This window comes from Hordeum vulgare, chromosome 2H, assembly GCF_904849725.1.
Source record: "Hordeum vulgare subsp. vulgare chromosome 2H, MorexV3_pseudomolecules_assembly, whole genome shotgun sequence".
NCBI lineage: Eukaryota > Viridiplantae > Streptophyta > Magnoliopsida > Poales > Poaceae > Hordeum > Hordeum vulgare.
The window spans coordinates 560,371,922-560,386,663 of record NC_058519.1 but is presented as its reverse complement, the minus strand read 5'-3'; the positions used below and the strand labels follow the sequence as shown (position 1 = coordinate 560,386,663).

The 14,742-nt window shown below is 47.7% G+C and overlaps 1 protein-coding gene across 1 annotated transcript; it reads left to right on the top strand.

Annotated features, from left to right (window-relative positions):
- Positions 1–4,988: 4,988 nt before the first annotated feature.
- Positions 4,989–7,687, top strand: LOC123427252 (phenylalanine ammonia-lyase-like). The gene is made up of 2 exons (XM_045111253.1): positions 4,989–5,588; positions 5,690–7,687. Exons 1-2 carry the CDS (start codon positions 5,194–5,196, stop codon positions 7,434–7,436), a joined length of 2,142 nt encoding a protein of 713 aa, XP_044967188.1. The 5' UTR covers positions 4,989–5,193; the 3' UTR covers positions 7,437–7,687.
- Positions 7,688–14,742: the final 7,055 nt, after the last annotated feature.

The following is a 14,742-nucleotide window of genomic DNA, read 5'->3' as shown; positions in this document are numbered from 1 at the left end:
ACGAGGTTGTGCCAAGGGTCACAGCTTGTTTTTTTGCTCCCCTATGGTGACCCCTAACAAACTTTTGCTCGCACACTAACTTCTCATTTATTCCTAAGTGCATCTACCTTCCTGCACCCATGTCTTTGCGACTTCTTTGCTTTCTCATCAAGATGTCTTTGCATCTTCTCAGACCAGGGCTTGTTCAAATCAACTAGTGCCTTGGCGACGGTGACTCTGTCTGCAAAGTATGACACAGTCCGGTTCCAAGTTTCACCAATTAATGTTGTGATAGGTAGTGCCCTCACCCCTTTAAGAACACCATTGTACACCTCGGACATGTTGCTTGTCATTATACCGTATCGAGCGCCAGTGTCATGAGACTGCGCCCACTTGTACAAATTGGGACAATTCTCACTGATCCATTGGCTCAAATTTATTGATGTCTGACGACCCCTCCGGTCTTCTCTCACCGGGAGGGATGCGCGCTCGATCTCACCATTGATACCTACCCAGATAGCATTCATTTTTGCTACAGTTTTCTGCATGCACATCCTCTTGAATAGCTTGAACCAATCTTTGTTTTTGAATTTGGAATAAAAATTAGCTGCCAAATGCCTCATGCACCACCTTGTCTCCAGATCGGGTCACCCCCAATCTGGATTTTGTGAAGCCTTAATTATCTCGAGCGCGCTTAATACTCCAGTGTTGCGATCAGAGATGATGCAAACCCCTTCCCGATCTTTGATGACCCCAATTTTCAGGCAACACAGGAACCACAACCAACTATGTTTGTTTTCGATCTCGACTAGTGCATAGGCACTAGGAAGAAGTTGATTGTTTGCATCAGCTGCCATCGCCACTAAGAGTGTGCCCTTGTACTTTCCAGTGAGAAATGTACCATCAATTGATACAACCGGACGACAATTCTTGAATGCTTGTATAGTCTGGGCGAATGCCCAGAGTAAGCGGTCCAGGATTTGCTCATCCCGGTTCAATGGATTTGGATGTTCTTCCCAAAAAACTTGAGTCCCCCTATTAGCAACTGAAATCTTATGCAGCATTCTGGGGGCAAAAGAGTACGCCTCCTCATAGGTTCCATACAACCTCTGGAATATCTTTTCCTTTGCATGCCGAGCCTTGCTGTAGCTAACGGGGAAACTATTCAGATCAGATGCAGTTGCCCGCAAAGCCCTAATACTAATATTAAGACTTTCTTGCACAATGGTTTGCATAGCTGTGACACATATTCTGCAGTCACGTTGTGGTGCTCTAAAAGAGTGCCGGTTTGCTCACAGCCATGTTGCTCTATTTTTGTGACATGCCATGGCTAACATACCCCAGGCTTCTGGCGAGCAATAACTCTTCCGCGGCAACCCGCTTCGCGGTGGATGCATATGAGCTTCAACTCCTTTTTATCAGACTGCTTCACTCTATGTTGTCTGTGTATGACAATTGCATAGCTATGTATTGCTTGTTTAGCAGGTTTATTATCTGGGAAAATCTGCCCCACGGCCAGACTTCCCGCTTCTAGGCCAGCAACAGAGTGAAATTCATTGGTGATGCTCATAACGTGTAAAAACTCTGGTTGATTGGTGCAGCGACCGCCTTCTCAGGAGGAACAACTTCATCATCATCTGATTCCGAAGAGGCAGAAGAATGACCATCATCGTCATCATCTAGCGCCTCCGGCAATCCCTCGACATGTTCGCTCATGTCAACGATCGCAGACCAATATCCCGTGTCATACACTTGTGGGTCACCTGTTGGTTCCGATGGGCCGGCGTCGGGGGCTACAGTTATGGCCACTTGTTGGCCACCCGTTGGTTCCGATGGGCCGGCGTCGGGGGCTACAATTATGGCCAACTCGGCCTCACCGGCACCGCTGCTCGACTCGGCGACATCACTGGCTGAAATGAACTCCACATAAACCATGGGTTGTCCATACATGGAGTTATTGGGATTGCTTGCAAAACCCATGTACGACGCCCATGCTCTTTCACCAGTAACCCGCCACTGAACCCAACGATTTCCTCCCTCAACCACGAAAGCCTCCATGGTCATTTTTTCCATTCATCGTTGAACCAAACAACGCTCGAATGCACCTTCTAACTGCCGCATACTCTACATTAACCATGTCTCTCACTACAACCGTAGTCATCCCGCACCTAAACACATCCACACCAGAAGGACCCTCACGTACGATGTGCCCATAAAACACTAACAAATTTTTCATAGTACCTAACGAGCAGCCATATTTACATCATAGTCCACTAAAAATCGTATTATTATATTCATATTGTAATAACAACATCCATTACTTATCCTTTTTTACATATAACAATTTAACAAATATTCACAGACGACTGTACATCTACGCTTAATAATTTATATTGTACCATCATATTATTATATTTATATTGTAATAACATACATTACTTATCTTTTTTTACATACAACAATTTAACAAATACTCACAGACGACTGTACATCTACGCATAATAATTTATATTATACCATTTGCCGTGACACTACATCTATAAAATAAATACAAGATAAATTAGAATATGTCATTCATACATCTGGTTTAATAAGGATATCCTTCCGAATACAAAATATCACCACTATAATATCAGCGAATTCGACCTATTATCATATGAACAAAAATATTACACACATAATTTTTTTCCTGCTAGCAAAAGTTTTAAAATACATAGTGCATGCATATACATATCACGAGTCATGTATCTACGGGGTTGACAAATTATCACATAAACAAATATATTACACACATAATTATTTCGCTGCTAGCAAAAGTTTTAAAATACATACTGCATGCATATATATATATATATATATATATATATATATATATATATATATATATATATATATATATATACATCACGAGTCATATATCTACGGGGTTGACAAATTATCACATAAAGAAATATATTACACATGCGTCTTGCATGTAATAATACTAATGGAGTTAACATATTATTACATGTTTAACAAAAATGCTAGTTATACAGACATTTTTTCGGCTGCTTTCTAAATACCAGTTGCATCCAAACACGAACAAATCACCGGTAATGTATGAACAGAGTCGACCTATTATCACATGACCACAAATATGAACAGAGTCTCATACCTTGATCTTCAACTTAGTAGTTCATATCGCATGACAAAATAGTTCCACAAAAGTGATAATACACTCCCCAAGACAAAAGAAAACACATACTTAGAAACTAATCAAACAAAATAAAACATCATGCATGCAAACACGACCAACAGAAATGGAAAGCTCTTACCTTGATCTATCTTTTCTTCAACTACAATGTCTTTAAAATAGTTCCACAAAAATGATAATACACTCCCTAAGACAAAAGAAAACACATACTTAGAAACTAATCAAACAAAATAAAACATCATGCATGCAAATATGACCAACAGAGATGGAAAGCTCTTATCTTGATCTATCTTTTCTTCAACTACAACGTCTTCAAAATCTAACTTTAAACCATCCAAAATCGCAACTTAAACCTTCATATGGAGTAGTTCTTGAGAAGAGAGTGAGAAAGAGAAAGAGAAGAGAGTGACACAGAAGGCAACGGTAAGAGAAGAGAGTGAGAGAGGAGGCAGCGACGCAGTTCGTTTATAAAGAATAAGTTTCGCACTGTTTCGTCGGTGAAGAGCGGGAAAATTGTGCCACTGTTTCGTCGGTGGAGACTGTCTCGGCATAGGAATCAACGAAACCCTGGAAATCAGCGCAGTCAGGAGTGTAGTGGAAATCAGCGCCGCAACAGTGTCGGCCGCTTCCTCCCGACGCGGCAGGTCTCGCCTGGCCGCCAGCTGTCGAGGCGGTAGGACCCACACCTCTCTCGCCGTTATGTTGCTGCTATGCTGGAACGGAAACGTGCGTCGGCCGCCTGGGCTCGTGGCGGCAAGCCCCAGCCACCTCGGGCGGTGGCGGCAGGTCGCACGTGTCGCCTGGCGCGCCTGCCGCCACGGGGGGTGGGGGTCTTTTCGGTAGATTAATTCCAGAGGTGGTCCTTTCCGACAAAAGCACTCGACTCGGGGCGCCCGTGCCCTTCCTGTGCTCGCCATTGTCGTCCTGCTCCCGATTGGATCGAGAGCCCCACCGCTGGATCTGCAGCCCTCGATGGTGAAGGATGGTGGGGTCAGGATTTGGGGGCGGGTGGGGACGGGAAGAAGAACACGGCGATGGCGGCGAGGCATCTCCGTCGGTGAGGATCTCCTCCAGTCCGCCGACAAGGGTGCCGCCCCTCACCTTCTTCTGTTCCGACGCGGCTGGAAAGAGGATAACATCAAACAAAGGATCACGAGTGGAAATTTTACAGATGCAGGGGCTTTCTTGCAAATATGAAACATTTTTTCACATATCCACTTAATCAGGGAATGCGGGTTGAATCTTTGAAAATGGAGGGACTTTTTACAAAAATGCCACGACGGACGACAGAAGCCATCGATGCTTTATTATTAGAAAGAGATATAATTATTAATATTTACATTTTATTTACATTTTTCTAATATTTTTTGTTTATTCTAATTATTTAAATGATTTGTCCGCTCCGGACGATTTGGTGCGGCCGTCCGTTGGGCGCACCCATCCGGTCACGGACCGATCCGAACATAGGCAGCTTTATTATCATCCAGACAAAATTCGCGTCAAACGAAAGTTAGGATGGAATCGTGCACTCGAGTTGGCGTCAGGCTCCTCATGAGAAGGCCCAGCGTGGCAGCGTCGTCTCTTCCCCCGTCCACGCCGGATAGCCCTCTGCCACCAACCCCCGTCCTGCTCGAGGGACGCGCATCAACCAGTTCCACTCGCAGCTTTGCCCACGTCGACTGAGTCCAGTTGCCACGAAGCAGCCACCCGCTCCGTGCCGTGCGCTCCCGTGGCGACCGGAGCTCCGCACCCACCAATGCAGTGGTCAACCTCGCCGTCGAGTTCTACACCAACCCACTGTCGCACCTACCTCCTCAGCTGCGCCTGCGCTGCCTATTTAATCCATCCACTCCCTCCATCCCCCTCCAAGAAGAGCCATAGCTTAATCTGCAGCTACAGCTCCTCTTCAGCACAGCCCCTTCTGTTTCTGCAGGACACAGATCAATCCAGAATTCCAGATACGCATACACCTGCCGGCGTCTAGCTAGCTCACTTGCTTTAGCACTTCTCTGCATATCACGATGGAGTGCGATAACGGGCACGTCGCCGCCAACGGCGATGGCTTGTGCGTGGCGCAGCCGGCGCGGGCCGACCCACTGAACTGGGGGAAGGCGGCCGAAGAGCTCTCGGGGAGCCATTTGGATGCGGTGAAGCGGATGGTGGAGGAGTACCGTAAGCCGGTGGTGACCATGGAGGGCGCCAGCCTGACCATCGCCATGGTCGCCGCGGTGGCTGCCGGCAGCGACACCAGGGTGGAGCTCGACGAGTCCGCCCGCGGCCGCGTCAAGGAGAGCAGCGACTGGGTCATGAACAGCATGATGAACGGCACCGACAGCTACGGTGTCACCACCGGCTTCGGCGCCACCTCTCACCGGAGGACCAAGGAGGGCGGCGCTCTCCAGAGGGAGCTCATCAGGTACGAATTAAACCACGAACACTTTATATTTAACATGTTTATCATCTCTCTCTCTCGAATTATGGAAGCCTTATTTTTTCCTGTATTGCTTGTGTGTTCAGATTCCTTAACGCTGGAGCATTCGGCACCGGCAACGACGGGCACGTTCTGCCCGCTGCGGCCACCAGAGCGGCGATGCTCGTCCGTGTCAACACTTTGCTTCAGGGATATTCTGGCATCCGCTTCGAGATACTCGAGACGGTCGCCACACTTCTCAACGCCAACGTGACACCATGCTTGCCACTCCGGGGCACAATCACCGCGTCCGGTGACCTAGTCCCGCTGTCCTATATTGCGGGCCTGGTAACCGGCCGCCCAAACTCGATGGCCACGGCTCCGGATGGCACGAAGGTTAACGCTGCAGAGGCATTTAAGATCGCCGGCATCCAGCACGGCTTCTTTGAGCTGCAGCCCAAGGAAGGCCTTGCCATGGTGAACGGCACGGCAGTGGGCTCAGGGCTCGCATCAATGGTGCTTTTCGAGGCCAACATACTTAGCCTCCTTGCTGAGGTCTTGTCGGCCGTCTTCTGTGAGGTCATGAACGGCAAGCCGGAGTACACCGACCACTTGACCCACAAGCTGAAGCATCACCCTGGGCAGATTGAAGCCGCCGCCATCATGGAGCATATACTTGAGGGCAGCTCCTACATGATGCTTGCAAAGAAGCTCGGCGAGCTCGATCCATTGATGAAGCCAAAGCAAGATAGGTATGCACTCCGCACGTCGCCGCAGTGGCTTGGCCCTCAGATTGAGGTCATCCGTGCTGCCACCAAGTCGATCGAGCGGGAGATCAACTCAGTCAACGACAACCCACTCATCGATGTCTCCCGTGGCAAGGCCATCCATGGTGGCAATTTCCAGGGCACACCCATCGGTGTGTCCATGGACAACACCAGACTTGCCATTGCTGCGATTGGCAAGCTCATGTTTGCCCAATTCTCGGAGCTAGTGAACGACTTCTACAACAATGGTCTGCCTTCCAACCTCTCTGGTGGACGCAACCCGAGCTTGGACTATGGCTTCAAGGGTGCCGAGATTGCCATGGCATCGTACTGCTCTGAGCTTCAATTCTTGGGGAACCCTGTGACCAACCATGTCCAGAGCGCGGAGCAACACAACCAAGATGTGAACTCTCTCGGTCTCATCTCCTCCAGGAAGACTGCCGAGGCTATTGACATATTGAAGCTCATGTCCTCGACATTCTTGGTTGCGTTGTGTCAAGCTATCGACCTCCGTCACCTTGAGGAGAATGTCAAGAATGCTGTCAAGAGTTGTGTGAAGACAGTGGCTAGGAAGACACTGAGCACCAACAGCAATGGCCATCTGCATAGCGCACGCTTCTGCGAGAAGGACCTTCTTCTCACAATCGACCGTGAGGCGGTGTTCGCCTACGCAGACGACCCTTGCAGCGCCAACTACCCACTCATGCAGAAGATGCGTGCTGTTCTTGTGGAGCACGCCTTGGCCAATGGTGAGGCCGAGCACGACGTGGAGACGTCAGTGTTTGCCAAGCTTGCCACGTTCGAGCAGGAGCTCCGTGCAGTGCTGCCAAAGGAGGTGGAGGCCGCCAGGAGCGCCGTGGAGAATGGCACTGCAGCACAGCAAAACCGTATCTCCGAATGTCGGTCGTACCCGCTCTACCGGTTCGTGCGCAAGGAGCTTGGAACGGAGTACTTGACTGGGGAGAAGACGCGGTCTCCTGGGGAAGAGGTGGACAAGGTGTTCGTTGCCATGAACCAAGGCAAGCACATCGACGCGCTCCTTGAATGCCTGAAGGAGTGGAATGGTGAGCCCCTGCCTATCTGCTGAACAGAGGATCCAGAAATGGAAGAGTAGCGTGCTTCAAATTTCAGAAGGCTCCAGTGATGATACTGTTTTTTTGTTGTAATCTCTACAAGTTGATGTTTGCGACGTTCTTCCAGAGCTTCCAGTGCATTGCTAAAGATTGCAATTGCATGACCTGGTAGTGTTGGGTAGCCAGTAGAACTTTTATGATGTAAGTTAAAAGGGTACTGTGTGATAAGTTTTCATGATAAATATACTGGTTCCAGAAAGTAAAACTCATGCCATCCAGAGCTGCCAGTGGTAACTCCCGTACTTGCTAGTTCCATAAAAAATATACGAGGCCTTCTCTGAATGTTCAATCTTGCATCTAGTAGATGCAGTTTCAGTACTCTGCTTACCAAGTTCAGTGTAGACTTTAGTGGAAGCACATACAATGACTAACACTGCATTATTCACCTATCGTACCACAGTATACCTGTTCATCCAATCTTCCGATTATTAAAGTGTATAAGATACAAGATGAAATGTCACATGAATGAAGATCACCACCAAAGCTATCGTCAGTTTACTAGTCGTCTCAGTTCTCAAGATTTCCATAACCAATGCACATACACATGAAGTTTCTCTGCTCTTCTGAAAAACGCTCTGTTTTTCAGTTCTAGTCATACCTCTGCATGTGGCGCGTATCTGTATTCTACTCCCTTTGGTATTCTTTAATGTGCACATATCAGAAGCTCTGCGCGTACACCGATTCTCCACGAGACGTGTATGCATGCCCCTCTGAACCGGCCACCATATCATGCCAACTAACGCGTTCGTGTTGGATGAAATGAACATGTCAAGCAGCTGTGTCCTCATCTCGAACTCAATAGGAGAAACAGAAAGCAGTCAAGTAGTCGTCTTCAAACGCGATAGCGTATCCGAGTTCAGAGTAGAGTCGCTAGAGTATACATAATTAAATATGCTAGATGCTCTCCCCGCAAATCGCTCAAACAATGAGACCTGACCATTGTGCTGTTGACCTGTTGTTATTTGATGCTTGTGCTTTCTAGAGAACTGGCTTCAGCCAAGCTTTGTTATAAGCTCATAGTTCAGAACAGGCTTCCTGTTTTACATAACAGGCTTACAGAAGCAGCAGCGTCATTGGTTTTGATGCACTTACTGAAGTATTATGTTTTGTCTTCAAGACGCCCCGATCATTATTACTAGCTCACAGTGAATTACTCCCTCCGTTTCTAAATATAAGTCTTTTAAGAGATTTCACTAATGGTCTACATACAAAGCAAAATGAATGGATTATATCTAAAATATATTTATATACATCCATATTAATTTTCTAATGAAACCTTTAAAAAGGCTTATATTTAGAAACGTAGGGAGTAGAAGACAAGTATACAAGCACCAACAGCACAAGAGAAAGCAGCGGCGTCGTTGGTTGATTTCCTGAAGCACTTGTTGTAGACCGAAGACCACCCAATTATCAAGCCTGAAAGTGTCTCTGAAGATGAACAAGTGGTGCCTGCCGATTCAGTTATCGAACGGGTGAGACAAAAGATGATGGACGGTCCAGATGCACGTAGAATGATTACCTTTACTCTTATCGAACTAGTTATCCTTTAAACATTAATTGCTACAGTACCCTACGTTATCATTCTGCTCATTTCTGTCATCCCAAAACATAAACCCTTGCTTACCTACTACGCGTACACTGTATATGGCTGGATTCTTAAACGAAATGGATTATAGCAGCCGATTTGGCTGATAAATTTTTCATATATTTAATGCTAGCATCTCGTATTGCCATAAGTTTCCCCTTCCATCCTTTTGGTCGCTCCCATATTAACACGACTCGGGCGACTCCAAGCCCTAGCCCGTCACACGCTTTTCTCCCCCTCCCCCTCCACCTCGTCGCCTCTCGTGATGGCCACCGGCTCGTCGTGTAACCGTCGGTGAAGGGGGCGGCGAGGATCTGTCCCATTCGTTCCTACTAGTGAGGAAAGGCATGGTTCGGAGGTGGCGCCATCGATGGTGTGGGGGGCGTCCCTCTAACGATGGGGCGTGCTTGCCGGTGCGGTCGACCGGGCCCCTTGGTTGCACGGGAATCGAGGCCCCGGTGGTTGAATCTCGCGGCGTTCAACAAGTTTTTTGAATTCATAGGTTTCAAATTCAGCGATACTATTTAGAACTAGCACGTGTCTTCCCACACATAGTGCCCCTTGAGCTTCATTCAACAATGTATGTGTGTGAATGGCCTGCCTTGGGTCCTATGGTACATCTCGACAGTACATGAAGTCTATACAACATGTAGAGCAAAAATTGAGTGAAAGAATGAATCAAGCAGAATAACATGAGACGAAACTTAAGATCTTCATAGTTGAGTACGGCCAGAGTGTCTCCACTCATGCAAACACACCACAAAACTTCATGACACAGTTGCAGATGGTATACCATCGATGTGACATCCACTTTATGTTGCGTCCATGAATGACGTGCATGTTGTAGAGTGTGAAGTTCTTTCGTGCATGAAATAAAGCATGCACGCGCGCTCGACTTCCTGCCCAGAAAGCCCGCAGATATGGTCAACCACTCATCGCACAACAACTCATCCATGATCATTGAGTATCCCACCATCATGCATTACTCTAGAAAACAACAAGAAGTTCAACAAAAAAGTTCAATGACATTTGACCGAATACTTGTCGGGCGTGGTGTGCGCCATGGACGTCGTCGGTAGGGGGGCAAAGGGTACCTGGGTGGATGGAGGCGTAGCCCATGGAGGTTAGACGCATTAGTGGACGCTGAGGACGTCAATAGGAGAGGCAAAGCAGCAACGGTCCACGAGGATGCAAAGCAAGGGTGGCATGGGTGGAGTGAAAGTAAAGTGGACCGAGACAGGGATTTGAGTTGGCCGAGGGTGTTGGAGTCCTAGATGGCAACGGTACAGACTCCTCCAAAGCCCCCTCCCCTAGTTCTCTTCTAATCTGCGGGAAACTGATGTCTCGGTTGGTCCACGGTCAGATGGGGTACCACGTTGAATGCAAAAAATGGATCTAGACCACTTGGTTCAGATAGATGCAGGTGATTTGAGAGTCTAATGGGAGATGAACATTGGTGGGACCATGAAGAAGCTTGGCCTCCAATAAGAGAACGTTAGGGCATCTCCAATGCCAATGCTCAAACAGGCCGCATACGTCTGGAGCGTAGAAGCCATCCAATGTGGGCATGTATCGGTCTGCCAAGCCGTGTGAATCTGCTTTTTCAGCAAACTGGATACAAACTAGGGGGCTTAGCACGTCTTCGGACTGCCGCCACGCCCGCTCTCGACTGCCCTAGCCTCCAAAAAACTCCTCCCTCGCCCACGTGCTTCCCGCCCAAAACGGTAATTGGCGCTCCTGAGCGTCGGTGGTCGCATTCATGCCCAACTAGAGTGGATGCGACCTCTCACTAGCGGTGGCATTAAAGCAGCGCACCGGTCGAGAGAGCCTCACCCATGCCTCTTCCCCGTGCACGTGCCAGCCCCATATTCAAGCGATAACATGACCACCCGTCCATCCCTCTGTCACCCATATTAATTACACACAGTTGCCAAGAAACCTACTCCGACGACACTCGTTCGTCCGTCTATTGTTCACCATTGCCATTCGCCCCGTTATATGTACTCCAGCTTCGGCCATAGCCAACACTCATCCTCCTTCGGACCATTTCTCCCCTCTGCACCATTCCCACTATGGTCTCCTCACGCTCCAAAGATCTCTAGGATGGGCTCACACTGGAGCAGAAGAAGGAGATGGCCGCCATTGCTACTGGTTGGCAGGCCGAGATGCATCCAGAGTCTGATGACCTCCCAACGGAGAATCCGACCCAAAGTTGCCAGAATGGTGATTCAAGTATTAGAATCTTACGATCTTATGATCCAAACTAGCCCCTCCGATTTTACGATTTTGTTCATAGAATCTAAGTTTCTACGATCCTGATAGTTACGATTATACGATTCACGATCCTAGCAACGGAGCTCCGATCCGATTCAGAATCGTAATTCTGATATCTTTGATCCGAACGATGACGGCCTGACGCCACCCTCCTCGACGGCGCCTTCCTCGTCGGTGCATTGCACCATGAACATCGGCGAGGCCCATGCCCATTACATGGACATGGTGAGGGATGAGCGGGAGCATCAGTTCCGGGAGGTTCAGGCTGACACGGCCTAGAACCTTCATCTCTTCGAGGAGCACTTATAGGCGGAGGAGGAGCTTGACGACGGTAGGGCGATCCCATCGGACGCGGACGTGACACATCAGGCGGTGCTGCTCGAGTCCTACCGCTCTGCCTGTGAGATCCACCTTAATCGCTGGTGGTACCGCCATTGTTAGGCGGAAATAGGACCCCCTACAAGGAGTTCGACAAAGCGGCAGATGAGGTGTGGGGCAAGAGCGACAAGGAGGAGGACATCGTTGGCTCAGCCAAGGCTACTCTCCGCCACGACGACCACGTAGTCGGCATGTCCGCGGGCGCCGTCGGCAGAGGAAGAGTAGTGCGTGATAGGTTGTCGTCGCTTAAGTCCCAAGAAGGCCACCGCTCTTCCCCTCTGCCCGAAGCCAAGTTTGGCAGGCTGATAATCGTCGGCCGACTAGCCACTCAAGTTGCATGGCGGAGGCTGCGTGGAATGAGATGGAGCAGGCGAAGGCGAGTGTCGGAGCATCAATTCTCGGGGCTTATGGCAGCCCGGTGGGGAAAGGGTGACACGACCATTTAGATTAGGAATTATACCTTCAAAGACGGACGAGTTTCGTTTTTAGTTGAAGTATGTCCAAAATATGATGAATTTTGTCTGTTTATATGAAATCCGTCAAGTTTGCATGAATCTCTTCAGGTTTGCGCGGATTTCGTTTGATTAGTTCAATTTGTTGTGAAAATGTATGCGGATAATGTTGGATGATGGTCTCCGACATTAATATTATTCGTGGACTTGTCCCCTTGTCGACAAACGAATGCAGGATGAAATTTACGGGTCGGCATGGAAGGCACCCTTACAAACTAGTCATGTTATGAAATTTATGGATCGGTATGGGAGGCGCCCTTACAAGCTAGCCATGTTGCCCGAAATAGAGTAGACGAACAAAATTTTGAAGAACAAGGACCCGGACCCATATTCCACATTTCTGACAAGGGAAAACAAATGTACGACTGTCATCGAAATCCTTGCCACTTCCGAGGAAGAGCATTTCCACTAAAAACGCGAGCTAAATGTTTGCTCGATAATAATCAAAGTCTTGCACCACACAATTGCGGAAACAAAAATCCAACCGGAAACAGAAGGAAACATCAAAGTCTTGCTCTACTAAGACTTCCTTGGCATCTTTAGGCCGGATCCGCTCTAAGTTCAAATAAAACCACGTGGTCTGGACAGTTTAAGAGTCTGAGTTAAAGATGCTCTTCTACAACAGCAGCTAGACACGTCCTTATAGTTGACAGAATTCTTGAACATATTCCGTAGTCTTCCCGTCACGCAGTTGTTCGTTCATGGCATACTGATGAATTGGTAAAAATACGTCTATGCTACAATAATGTCTTTCAATCTTTGACCGATGTGAGTAAGTCCATGGTCAACAACTTGAACGGCGATGGTTTGGTGGTGGAGTTGTTGGCGATCATATGTCAAGTCAAATATTAACATCCTCCCAAAACAGGTCAAAACGTCAACACAGATCAGGTCGAAATTAGGCATGCTCTCATCTTAGCATGGGCGTTGATGTTCATCTTAGCTAGCTCTCATCTTTACCTCCTTGATTGGCATGGACACCGGTTATGGCTGTAGAAAGGTTAAAAAAAAGTACAAAAAATAGGTATAAAATCTAAAGTTTATAACTGAAGATCACTGAACATCTAGCTGTAATAATTTTGAGGAATTTTCACGGTTTTTTTTCTGGTAAATGATACACACCGGACGACCGACCAAGTGATCGAACTGGTCGCTTGGCCAACTGATTGCACCGGTGACGCTTAGAGCATCTCTAGCACACCCCGTATAAAGTCGATCCATAAAAATCGTTTACAACTCGTGAAAAAAGGATTTTACAGGACGACGCAGGCGCGGACACAGTCAGACCCCGTAAAACGGACCCGTAAAAAAGATATTCATAAAAGATGTTTTTTTACGGATCGGCAATGTCGGGTCTGCTCGGACACCGCTGCGCCGACCCGCAAACCGGAAAACCTCCCAATAAGCGAATTTGACAGCGATTCCGACAAATGAGTTCGAATTAAACAATAAAACATAGTTCGCGCGCGAAGTGAAAGCATAGTTTAAAAGACAAACACAAAACGACTTCATGCATCCTGCTCGCTCTTCACTCCGCACCATCGAGGTCATCGCCGCCCCGGAATACATCGACTCCTCCGAATCAATCGCGAGCACTTGTTCCAACTCCGACACCAAAATCATCGGAGATATTGGTTCCGATTCCCGATCAGAAAACATCGCCGCCATTGTAACACGCAAGCATCCTCGTCTTCAAGATTTCTCTCCTTGTCATATCATGTCATTCTTTGCTGATGTCGTCCATGTTATTGCGGTTCAAAGTCATGATCCTATTCTCTTCGGCGAGAAGGTTGGCCATGGTTTTGTACTCAGCGGCACATGCTCTTCTCTCCTCAACGTCCTTGAGCAATTTCCACCTCTCTTGCTTCTCTCGTGCCTTCTTCTCGGTCAACTCTATCTTTGCCTCCAAAGACTTTGCTAGCAACACCTCATCTAATTGCACCATGGCACTACCTTATCCCGCAAGCTCGATGCTTCGTGTCCCCTTTTGATCTTCTCATTTGTCTTCTTGTCACCATCGGACTTGTTCAAGTTTCTTGGGCCATCATCATCTTCATATTCATCCATGTTCATAAGTGAACCTCTCTTCGGTGGGGATTCTCTGTCAATCAACTTCCACTTGTCGCAGTCTTTGACCATTTCCCAACAATGCTCTAGTTTAAATTTTTTGCCTTCGGAAGCTTCCATGTGCTTTGTACCGGTGTAGGGCAATTTTTTCCTACACAATTAGAACAAAGTCAACTGATGGAACCATTTTAAATGATGCAAATGGTGTGCACAACTTGGGACGTGAAAACGAACTCACATAGTAGGATTCCACGGTTCCACTTGGAGAAACATTGCAAACTTGTTCCAAGCAAGCTGCCCAACGGCTACAAGTCGGCTTGATAATGTCCCAACGACCTTTGAATGACCGAAAGGTCCGTCCTATCCTATTGGGATAGTTGGTCATGAATTGACAACCTCTATATACTCGTTGGGAGCAAAGTTATTTGTGTGTGTGCAGGTCCA

Coding starts and splice junctions, on each gene's coding strand:
- LOC123427252 (XM_045111253.1), top strand. CDS start 5,194: ATGGAGTGCGATAACGGGCACGTCGCCGCCAACGGCGATGGCTTGTGC. Junction 5,589..5,689: donor CTCCAGAGGGAGCTCATCAG/GTACGAATTAAA, acceptor TTGTGTGTTCAG/ATTCCTTAACGCTGGAGCAT.